This window comes from Corvus brachyrhynchos, unplaced genomic scaffold (assembly GCF_000691975.1).
Source record: "Corvus brachyrhynchos isolate BGI_N302 unplaced genomic scaffold, ASM69197v1 scaffold91, whole genome shotgun sequence".
Taxonomy (NCBI): domain Eukaryota; kingdom Metazoa; phylum Chordata; class Aves; order Passeriformes; family Corvidae; genus Corvus; species Corvus brachyrhynchos.
Window position 1 is genome coordinate 4,654,533 of NW_008236442.1, and position 12,017 is coordinate 4,666,549.

Sequence of the window (12,017 nt, forward strand, 5' to 3'; positions counted from 1 at the left end):
GGAACAGCTGGAATATCTTGGCTCTAATCTGCAGTTTACACCCTTGTGACCTGACCAACTGTACTGTGGTTATTCCTCATACAGAATGTGGTAACAGAGCTCAGAATACGACCTGGTATGTTCCAATGTGACACTTCTGTTTAACATCCAAATTTTGTTCTTCAGGGGGATGCACATATATTTGTGGTCAATGGGGTTGTCTTAATTAATGTGAAACAGTTGTATATATTAATACTGAATATAAGCTTAGAAGTTTTCTGCTCTCCTGGGTTACCCTTTCTGCCAGTGGAGAACACTGTATGCTTCACCACTTAGAGATCTTGAAAAGAGCTCTGTAAATATATGTTACATATATGTAACTTCTGAGCAGATACTCAGTAGTCCTTGCAGGTATTTTTGGGAGCTCGGTGGATTGCTGCTTTATGTGAAGGTTAATCCAGCCCCAGTGCTCTGGTAGCTGTTTCATTGTGCAGTTCAAAAAAACCCCACCGCAAACAACAAGCCAATAATCTGATAACTGTTGTTCCTCTGTGTAATTACATTTAGCTGATAAATCAATATCCTCTTCCAAATTATCAGTTTAAAATAAAGGTACATTTTGCCAATACTCTTTTTGTTTGTTGTCTCACTGATTTGTTTCTCATCTCGCTGCGCAAACCCCAAAGGTGATTTTAAAGGACGTGGATTCCCTGCTTTACGTGGACACTGATGTGCTGTTCCTGAGGCCCATCGATGACATCTGGCACCTCCTGAGAGAGTTCAACTCCACCCAGCTGGCTGCCATGGCCCCGGAGCACGAGATCCCCAAGATAGGCTGGTACAGCCGCTTCGCCCGTCACCCTTATTATGGCAGCACCGGCGTCAACTCCGGCGTGATGCTGATGAATTTGACACGGATCCGCAGCACTCAGTTCAAGGTGAGAACAGATGCAGCTGTTGCAGAAGCTCAGGATTGGTGTATTTTTCACATCTTGGAAAGCTTAGTGTAAAATTACTTAAAGTTCGTAATACAAAGAATCAGAGAAATATGGAATATGTATAATTGGATACTAAAAGCAATTGTGAACATGATTACTAAAATAAATGAAACTTCCTCAAGTCTGGAGCAGTGAGACCTTGCAGCTGAAGCAGTCTGGTAGCAATGTTAAAAATGGCTTCCCCAACTTCTTACTTTTCCCTGAAAAGATACATGAAAGAACAAACTCAAGGCTCTTCAGCGCAGTTGCTGTCTTGTTTTTAAAATTGGAAAGCTTGATGTGAGTACCAAGAGAAACTGGGAATTTTTGCAGCTGTTATAAATAGACTTTTGCATCCTGGTGCAGATAAATGACTCTGTGAACTGGTGTAAGTGAGAAGGGAACATTTTCACGACAGATCCGTGTTATTGAGCACATATTCTGTAATCACTAAAACTTTGCTTACCCCAAGTGGTTCCTCAGGCAAGGCCACAGGTTTCCTGCATTTTTACAGGAACAGCTGGAGTAAAAAAATAAACAACAAACATTGCTCTTGCTACCATAATTCCAAGGGAAGATGACCTTTGGTCTATGTTTTTCCTTGCTTTTATACCTTGGTTTTCACCTTGTCCCTGCATTTTTCCACTTTTTTACCTTTTTCCCCTCCTGTTTCTTGGAATAGAAAGACTGTGAATAGCAGGAGCTGACATCAGAGCTGGGCCCAGGAGACCTTGTTTTCCTGTTTAGACTAACACAGTGGGTTCTGTTGTTACAGCCCTGTCCATGTCTAACAATTCCTGGCAGTTCTTAATTTTTTACCTGGGTGTCTGACATGGCTTAGCAGAATTTAGAGATATCTCTGTGTGCCCCTCTCTGAGTCAGATATCACAGCACTGATCCTGATACTAACCCCTTGCTTTTGTTTTCATGCCCTGCAGAACAGCTTGATACCAGGTGGTTTGACTTGGGAGGAAATGTTATATCCATTATACCAAAAGTACAAAAATTACATTACGTGGGGAGACCAGGATTTGCTAAATATCATTTTTTACTTTAACCCAGGTAAGGAATGATTCTCGGAGTTGTGATTATCTGTGTTGAGAAAATACCTTGAACTTGATTCTTTTTAAACTGCTATTTGTTATTTATAATATTCATAAATACTCTGGTATGGAGTTACTGTGTTACTGCAACCTCATAGGATTTATAACCTATAAAAATATTTCTGACATTACTGCAGGTAATGGGGCTTGGACTTGGTTCCATTGAATATGTAAATCTGTTTTCTGGAGATTTGAGAAAATGATGAGGTATAAAATTAATGATGAAGTGAAGGGGTGAAGTTCACGTTGTGTCTGTGCTTCAGGGTGTCACTGGACCAGGGTGTAGCTGTAAAAATGTTTTTGTTTCATATGTTTATCTGAATGTGAAAGTGCCAAACTTCCTGCAAAGCTAAGGCCTGCTTTTCTGAAATTCAGCTGACTTGTGATACTTATGCATATAAGTAACAAAGCTAATATAGACAGAAAATGGAGACAGCCGTTGGAATATCTCATCTAAAGCAGCTTCCAGCCTTTGAACTGAGTGACCCGGCCTCAGCAGGCACCAGGATGGTGTCATCGATGTCCTGCTGGTGAGAAATGCAGGGATTTAAACACTGGAGAGTAGCAGACACTTCCCAGAGAAGCTGAGAACCTTTTTTCATGTTTCTAAATGGATGCTGAGTATCCATCCTTACTGCTTTTCCTGGTTTCCTATGTGACCTTGTCACCTCAAGTGATCTTAAGAATAAAACAAGTTTGGAATTATCTTTATTTATTCTGCTCCCTTTTCTTTTTCTCTAAGGAGTCACAGGGTAGGTAATTGGAGGTACCCAAGTCCAGGCAAATTGCAGGAGTGAGGAGAAGCAAAGCAAAAAGCAAACATCTGTTTACTGCAGACAGATGTCAAACATCAGTGTCCCTGGTACACCATATATTGCCCCCAGTCCTAGGGAAAAATATAGTGGGAATTAATTTCCAAAAATAAATTAATATTATGGGAGTATGGTCTCCTGGAGAAAGAAAAAGATGGAGCCAGACTAGTGAAGTCAAACTCAAGCTGCTCACTGAAGTGTGCAGGAAAAAAACAAGGATTGTAAAAATCCTTTAATTTTGTGATGAGTGTTCTCTGTCAAAGCCACATGCGGGGACTCCTCTGCACCACAGTCTGTCCTTTTCTTGGAACCGGTAAAGAATTTTTTATGAATTGCGTAATATCAGACTGCTCAGGAAAAGAAAACAAAAGAACTGGATACAATTAACACAGAAAACTGGACTTTCTGGGGTCTTAAGCTCTGGGTTGTTGAGACTGCTTGGGGAGGGAATTGGCCAAGACTGCTGCAGGTGCCTTTTTACAGATGTGAGTTAAAACCACAGAGAACTCTGTTACCTGGACCTGAGGAGCTGCTGCCTTTGCCCATCTCCAAAGACTGCTCTCCCTTCCTGGAGAACTCTGCTAGAGAGCCCTTAAGGGAAGAAAACGTTCAGAAAGTTTTTCTGCTGCTTTTCAAGAACCACATGGGACCAGCTGCAGGCTTCCCGGGAAGCTGGGAAAGGCCAAGGGAAGAATTCAATCTTCAGTGCTTCTGCCATGCCCTGCTGGCACCAGCCATGATTCATTGTTCCCCAGGGCCGAGGCAGAAAGGTTGCAGGGACTGGAGTGATTTATGACAAGCAGATTGCAAGCACTGTGTGCACAGAGTTTAAAAAAAATCACCAGGAGAAAGGGAGTTATGAGCCCTTTTGAGAAATTAGGTTCATCTCTAAATAACCTAGACCTGTGAAATTAATGGATGATGACTCTTTGGAGGGCTGTGGATAAAATACACCACCCCTTATGCTCTGCTGTGTAACAAATTGCCATGGCCTCTGTGACAGCTTCAGCAGCAAACACTGGATGTACTTTGCAAGTTTTCCCTTGCTGGCTCCAGGAAGAGTCAGAATTTTTCATAACCCTCATTGCTGTGTGTGCTTCCCAAGACATTCCTGTCACTCCAAAAACTCCTTCCTGTGGCAGAGGGCGCTGGACAGTGCTGCCTGGTGTGTGCTCTGGTTCGATTCTTCCACTTCAGCTTTCTGGAGGGCTTCCTTGGGTTGTGTTTGGTCCCAGATTTTGTATTGTCCTGCCTGTTCAGGACCAACAGCTGGGGTGTGTCGTTACCCATGAGGGAAGGAAGTGTCTCTGCTGGGGATACTTGCAGAAGAAGTAACTGAATATTTCCTGATCATCAGTCCCAGGTTGGTTTAATTCACCGTAACTCTTGTCTGATTGTCTTTTCTCCTTGCGTGTGCCCTGGCCAACGTGGGCAGAGTGTCTGTACGTGTTTCCCTGCCAGTGGAACTACCGGCCTGACCACTGCATGTACGGCAGCAACTGCCGGGGGGCGGAGGAGGAGGGGGTCTCCATCCTGCATGGCAACAGAGGGGTCTACCACGACGACAAGCAGCCCACCTTCAGGGCCCTCTACGAAGTGATCCGGGATGTAAGTGCTGCCTCCACAGAGCTGCTCCTTCTATCCCAGGGTGGATTCCTGCTCCATTGGGATTGCTCTGCCAGCGAGCAGGCTGGGTAGTTGTGTTTGAGTAAAACCCATCAGACCCAAATGAACATGGTTACTTTGGCCTTGTATGCATTAGGGGTGGTTCAAACATTGCTCCTTTGTACGTAGTAATCAAAAAGGCCAATTTTCTGTAATACTGAAGGAAGAAAAAAGGTGCAGGAGTGGAGCTTCTCATGCTGGGGCTGCAGCTCTGGTCCATAAATTGCCAGGGAAAGCTTGTCCTCCCTGAGCACCTGGAGCCTCTGGGCACATGGAGGGCAGAAGCTTGTCCCACAGACACCAGTGCCTGTGTGCACTTAAGGTGTTGTCTACATACAGCTCTGCTTGCCAAAACTCCTGTTTCCTTACAGGATCCTTACGTTAATAAAATTCCTGTAAAAGCACACTCTCAGGCAGGGTGTGAAGTGATGGGGTTGGTGACACTTGGGCAGGTGAGGGACAAGACGTTTCCCACCTATGGAAGGTTTTTCTTACAGAAACTTATAAAATGCCATTCACAACTAGTGAAAACTAAAAATTCTTATTTCTTCTTTTCTTTAGTTTCCATTTGAAGACAATCTCTTCCAGTCCTTGTACTACCCTCTGCAGTCGAAGTTTCTGGATACAGTGCACACTTTATGTGGGAGAATTCCACAAGTATTTTTGAAGCAAATTGAGAAAACTATGAAGAAGGTCTATGAAAATCGTGTCATTGTCTATTTGGGGGCCAACCACAGATACTAACTGCAGCTCTCTTCTTACACAGAAGTTTTAAGTCTTGTACTCCATTTCATGAAGGGTATAAATGAAGAATATGAACTCTTTGACTGAAACTCAGAATTAAAATATTTTTTTATCCAATTTCCTAATGACCCTTGAAATTACAAAAAGCAGGAAATCCTAGAAGCCTACTGAGATTGTTGCTGAGAACAGCAGGAGAATCCTTTCTTTGTGGAGTACAGTTGTAGCCTGCCTCCCCAGTCCCTTACAGTTTAAGAATATATTATCTGGCTTGGTAATGTGAATTGCATTAGGCACAGTCCAAGACTATTGTCAATGAAGAGTACAACCCCAGGTAATATTGATCTATTTTCCTCTTTAATTGCTATTCCCTGCACAGTAGTAGCAGTGTTTCACCACCAGACAGTTTTCCATCCCTGCCTTGGGAGATGGCCAGTGCTGCCCCTGACTCCCCTCTCCTGCATGGAAATGTATTTCTGCCTGGCACTTCCATTTCTGGGATCATAGAACCACAGAATTTTAGAGTGGTTTGGATTGGAAGGAACAATCATGGATATCTTGTTCCACCCCCTGCCATGGGCAGGGACATCTTCCACTGGGCCAGGTTACTCCAGCCCTGTCCAGCCTGGCCTTGAATACTTCCAGAGATGGGGAGTTGAGAGCTTTATGCTGGGATCATAATGAATAGTCTCAAAGTGAAGGAGTATACAAGATGCCTTTGATGTTTATTTAAAATACTATATTTAGCCTAAATTTCCGAAGTGTGATCATCTTGTGATATGCACAAAGAGCTTCTTTAAATTGCAGTAGCTGAAAGGTGCTTGGGCCCGGTCCCTGGGGAACTGGAAGTGAGGACACTCTTATAGAGCAGCGATCCAAGAGCAGACTCACTCCTTCAGAGCAGTGATCCAAGGGCAGACTCCCAGAGGGCATTTTCTAGGAGTAAGCCCCAAGGGTGTGTGTAGGAGTGCTTCAAGGAAGCAGCAGAGAAAATGATGTTACTTTTCAAGTCTGTTCAGCAGAAAACATCAGCCACGACTCGGAACTGCTCACTTTTGTATCTAACAGGCAAAGTAGGAGCGGGGTGAGCAGGGTGAGAAAATGAAGCCTTCCCGTAATGAAAGGAAAACTGGCACAGATGGGATATCCTGTACACATATCATGCGTTTGTCAGAGAGAAATGGTTGGGGGCTGTAGATGAGGGAAAAGATATGTTCCCAAAGTTAAAACAGGATTTCTGAGGAATTGCAGTTTTGGGCATTCTCCCCTATCCAGTCAGGGCTAATACAGAGTTTCATAAGAAAACAGACTCCAGGAGTCTTCCTTTTGTCTCACACATTTCTCTCTCCTTGTATGGCAATTCCAGAGAGGAGGGAAAACACGACCTTGGTGCCATCCCAGGCTGCCAGATAAGATGTGCACGGGATGGAGTTCCAACAAGCTTTTCCCAGACCCTGGAGTGTGGGAGTGTCTGTGACACAGCCTGGCAGAGAGCAGGACTTCAGGCAGCTGAGCGGGGGAGTGTTGGGACAGGGGCTTGGAGTAGGGGACAGCGAAACTGCCGGACCTCACAGGCGTGACAGGAACAGAAACCTTGTTTGCACCTCTGCTGGAAATTGTAATCACAGTTTGATTAAACAATGTGTTTTGACTCCAGCCCTTATCTCTCAGTGTTTGCCACCTCAGTAAATTGACATGTGAAGGACAGAGGCAGCTCGACTGTTGTGATTGAAAGCCTGGGACTGAGGCTTAAACTTGAGCTGAGATGCCTTTCCATCTTGCCTTAGGATTTTCTATTTCAGCTGAAGTTGCAGTTGCCAATTTACTACTGAGAGAAGTTTGAAATGTAACCCAAACAAGCATTGAAGATTTCAGAACCAGAAGGCAGAGAAAAGAATGGGAAGCTGCTGATTTAAAAACTTTAAAATAATGTATGACAGGTAAACCTTTAGGCCAGCAATTCTGAGAGCTTGTATAAAGTATTAGCTTACTTTTTGGTCTTCATTTTCAAGTATCAGGGTAAAGCTGACACAGGTCTAACAAGGCTGGATGAGCTGTGTGCTGGGCAGGCTGAATTCCTGATTTCCATGGTGTCTCCAAGCCACAGAAAGCTGCAGAGCAAAGTCTTGCTGCCCAGACAATTGCAGCCCCAGTGCTGAGGCTCTGGAGTTTTGGAGGCTGTGGTTGTGTAAGCTGTGATTCAGCAGAACGCTGCAACTATGGGCACATTCAAATGAAGGAGTGGAATTCATTACAAAACAAAGGCATTATTGCATATGAACTGATTAGAGATTAAAGCAGTGCTTTTTATGTTCACAGGAGGTGCTACATTTTATTTAGGAAGAACTGAGTTATGTTCTTAACAGCTATTAAATATATGAAGTATTTGCTTTAACATGAAGACTCTTGTTAATGTAATATCAGCTGGCAGGAAGAATGGGGGAGGTTCCCCCCTGCTGGGCTTTTTCTGAGGAAAAAAGCAATAATTTGAGCTCTCCAAAGTGTTTTAAAACAATTATGTAACTTTGTTTTTTGTTGTTGTTAGAATTATTAATTTATATTTTACTACAGCTCCCAAAACCATGGTATATTTTAGTTTTAACAGTAGTTGATTGTAATATTCATCTTACTTAGAAACCAGTTTTAATTCATTTTGTATTTCATACTTGTGGCTAATTCCATGTTAATTAGCCTTCATTTATCTTAATAATGGGATGTGTAAATACTTACAAAGACTTTATGTCCTCATTTCCCCTTCCTCTCCTGTATTTTAGTTATTTCCAATGGTATAATTGATAGAGCTCACCAGCATTTTGCTTAAAGTGGAAACTGGAAACTGCTCAGTGTGCGTGTGTGCACAGCAGGAGCGTGTGTGTGAAAATGTCCCTTTTCTCGGTCACTGAATTGCTTGTGGATTTTTCTTTGACAAGTGCACTGATTGTTACAGCTCCCAAGGAGGCTGAGCAGTGCATTTCCCTTGGCTTACAGTACAAATAAATGAAATTTTAAGCAAGCTCTGTACTTTGCTAGTTTTCTTTTAAATGCAAGATTTTGTGCTGGTCTGGTTGGGATAGAGTTTTGTAGGTGTGATGTTATAGCGTGTGTATACAGGGTATGACAGCAGAGAACACAGATAAATGTTCCTCTTTTACAATTTTACTGTAGTGAGAGAGTCTGATATTGGATATAAAGAGACAAATACATTTAACTTTCCCCAGAGTGCTCGTGTGTCATGCTGCAGCTCCAGTTGTGTTACGGTGAGCATAGATCAGAACCTGCTCTCAAAGGAAACAAGGAAACTGAAGTTTTACCTTTTACTCTTTACTGTTTCTCCTTTATGTTTCACTCTTTGGAGTCATTTGGCATCATTTCCCCTTCCTCCTTCTTGTATGCATTTTTTTTTACGTTCTTGTATGGTCACTGCTGCGCTGTCCTTGCTTGTGACATGTCTGTGTGACAGAAACTTCTGGGCTGTCTGTTCAGCCAAACCCTGGTGCTGACACTGTTCCCAGCTGGGTGGTGGGTTGGGCTCAGCCTCAGCTCTCTGAAGTCAAAATAACAATAAAACTGGCATTGACATGGATGGGCAGAGGTGGGGCCGGCTGTAAAACACCAGCCTGTGTGTGGGTTCTGGGAGGGCTGGGGTGTGTGGGGTGTGTTACACACTCACAGTCACACTGCTCGGTGACTGAAGGTTTTTCACTTGCTCCAGTCAGTATTGCTGTGGGGAGAAGAGAGATTTTCCAAGCTGGGAATAAAGTACAACTAACTGAAAGAAATAAATCTTGACACTTTATCAACTGTCAGAGAATCTTTTTCTCCTCTCCATCAGGTACAATAAACTGTGCTGGTAGTAAATAGAGAGTGAGCACCCCTCCAGAGGTGAGGTGGGATGGGACAGTCACCAGGATCATCCCTCCAGAGTCTGGAAACATTCCCCCACTGCTCTTGAGGCAAGTGCTTGTTTGTGCTGGGATAAGCCTGCACCTCCCACTGGCATGAGATAAGGAATTGCTATCTGAGCTTCAAAAGAAAGAGCAGTGTTTGGAAACTTTGCTTTCATTCTGGATTGGAATAAAAACCAAACTGTCAACGCTCCCTTTGAAATGAAAATGGAGACAAAACACCAAATTGAGAATCAGCATTGAAGATGAACAAAGCACTTTGTTAATGTTTTCTTCTGAGGTAAAATATTTTGATTTGACTTTTACATTTCTATAAATGTACCTTAGTTGCTGCTGTTACTTTGTGAAAACTACAGTATAGCCCAAAAGTGTTTAAGTTTTGGTAATTAATACTGAAGAAATGACATGGCTCGTTATTTTAAAGACCTGTTCTTCTAGAAGCATCTTTTCCTGAATCCTTCTGAAAATGTTAATCCCCTCCTGTGAAGGTTAGAACTGTGCACAACAGGTTCCTTCTCAGGGTTCACACCTTCAAAGCAAGATCTCCTTCCCGTTTTGCTCAGTGCTTCCAAAGGGCACCATGGTTCCTCACACCTGAGGCTCCAGGTGAGAAAACAAGTTTGGTTTTAGTCTGACTGGTCCCGTAGTTTGTGGAGTGATGTCAGGAAGCTCCTGTCGCAGGGATATACTGGGAGGAGGGTGTGAGAAACAGCTTGAAAAGAAAACTGAACCGGCCAGTTTGCCATGGGGTCTTGGATTAATAGGAGACAATCCCTGGGGACTGGTTGGGGTCAGTGGCTGAGCTAGGAAAAGCCTGGAATGTTTGTCACATCCAACTATTCTTTGTTTTTTTGTATCTCCTCTGGGTAATCTTTCAAAAGAAACACCAACTCCCACAAATACCATTTTCCTGTTTTCAACCTCTTTTTTTTTAAGGCACTGTGTGTGAGCTGTTCTCATCTTTCAATACTTCCAAGTCTTCCAGATTTTTTAAAAGCGTGGTAAAGATTTTTATTCATTTTCTCAGAGAAGAAACATAATTTGTCTTGAGGTGGCTGTGATGTACTTTAAAGAAAAAAAATAACTTTGCCTCTCTGGATGGTTCAGAGATCCATGATTTTTAGTGTCATGTTACTGTGCCATACTCAGGTTTCTGCAGCTGTAAATTAAACCAAACAAAATCCCTATGCTCCTTTTGTAAATCCTTTGATGTGTATTGATGTACAATATTTTCTGAAGACCTAAGTGGGTCTTCAAATACAAGATCGTTCTCATTTTCTTATTGTTCTCACTGGATTCTGCTGCATCTCACTCGATGCTATATTGAATTGCTACAGTTTGTTTCAAGGCACAACAATCAATTTTGGTTCAAACTTGGTGGAAATACCTTACAAATTGCTGTCACACATCAGTGAAGGGAAACTGCTTTAAGTAAATTTGGGTCAGGGATCTCTAGATACCTAATCTAAGCTTCATTACTGAGAGCAGAAGTAGCTGTTGGTCTTACACCCCAAATAATTTTAATTATTGATCCATGCCCAGGGGCTGGACAGCCTATAACTCTCAAAAAGTATGTTTTTAAATCTAAAACATAAATCTTAACAAGGCTTTGTGTAAATTCAGTGCAAGAAAAAAAAAAACCAACCTGGATTGTAAAACAGTTTCTCATTGTTCTTTAGTTCGATGTTTAAACCACCCCATCTTCCCCAGCAAGGTGATTTTTCTTATTGTTGGATCTCAGTGAATAGTCTACAAGTAGGCTGGGAACTGACACAAAATGAAATCATCCGCTCTGTGTACATTTTTATTACAAGGTGTGTCAAATACCTTACAAGGAGTAATTATCATTTATGTTTCATTAATGAAGAAGCTCAGGTGTGATTGCCTCACCCCTTTGCCTGAGATCACACAACAACCCGATGATGAAACTTACCTACAAGGTTTTTGTGTTCTAGGATTATATTTAATTGTTTCATCTTTAAAAATGGAAGGAAAAGGTGATTCGCTGTGAATTGAAATCTTTCCCAGTTAGTAGAGGGGGCTGGCCTAGAGCTTCTTATCTGCCTCACCTTGGGACCTTGGCCAGGAAGGAGTGACAGGGCTGCCAGGGCTTCACGTCCTTGCCTTAGAGCCAAGTGCTGGCGATGGGTGAGCGAGGGGATCATCCCAGGAGCACAGGGAATGTGTGCCAGGGTGGGAGAGGTGGGAGGAGAGTCTCTTGGAGGAGTCTGAGGGGAGACCTCATGAGGGGAAGCGGAGGGGCAGGTACCGATCTCTTCACTCTCGTGACCCGTGACAGGACTCGAGGGAATAGCATGAAGCTGTCGGGGAGGTTTGGGCGGGATATCAAGATTCGACCCCCAGAAGGTGGTGGGGCACTGCCCAGGCTCCCCAGGGAATGGTCCCGGCCCCAAGGCTGCCAGAGCCCCAGGAGCGTTTGGACAACGCTCAGGCACAGAGTGGGATTGTTGGGGTGTTTGTGCAGGGCCAGGAGCTGGACTGGATGGTGGGTCCCTTCCAACTCGGCATATTCTGTGATCTTCTTAAGAATAGAAAGACAGGCACGTCCCTGCACAAACAGGGATTTGGGGTGGGCGGGGTAGCGCGGTTACCCTCAGCCGGAAAGCGGGGCGGAAGGCACGAGAGCTGCCTGAGGGGCCGGGGTGTGAAGGGGGAAGGCTCTGCGTTCCCTCCCCCGAAGATCTGCATGGCAGGGCCGGCATGAGGAGGACGATAACCCGCAGCCCGAGAAGAAGACCAGAGCCGCCCTCAGACCGTCCCTGCCGCTCAGTCCGTGCCGGTCAGTCGGGAGGACGCTGCAGCGGAGCCTTTCCC

General features: G+C 43.8%; 1 protein-coding gene across 5 annotated transcripts in view; it reads left to right on the forward strand.

Annotated features, from left to right (window-relative positions):
* GXYLT2 (glucoside xylosyltransferase 2) overlaps positions 1-8,298 on the forward strand; it is a 23,514-nt gene extending 15,216 nt beyond the window's left edge. For all 5 annotated transcript variants that reach the window (XM_008643616.2, XM_017747238.1, XM_017747240.1 and 2 more), the window contains 4 exons: positions 666-917; positions 1,895-2,018; positions 4,307-4,479; positions 5,098-8,298. In XM_008643616.2, the coding sequence (XP_008641838.1) occupies positions 666-917; positions 1,895-2,018; positions 4,307-4,479; positions 5,098-5,280 (732 nt within the window). In that variant the 3' untranslated portion in view covers positions 5,281-8,298. The remainder of the gene's footprint in view (positions 1-665; positions 918-1,894; positions 2,019-4,306; positions 4,480-5,097) is intronic.
* The last annotated feature ends 3,719 nt before the right edge of the window (positions 8,299-12,017 follow it).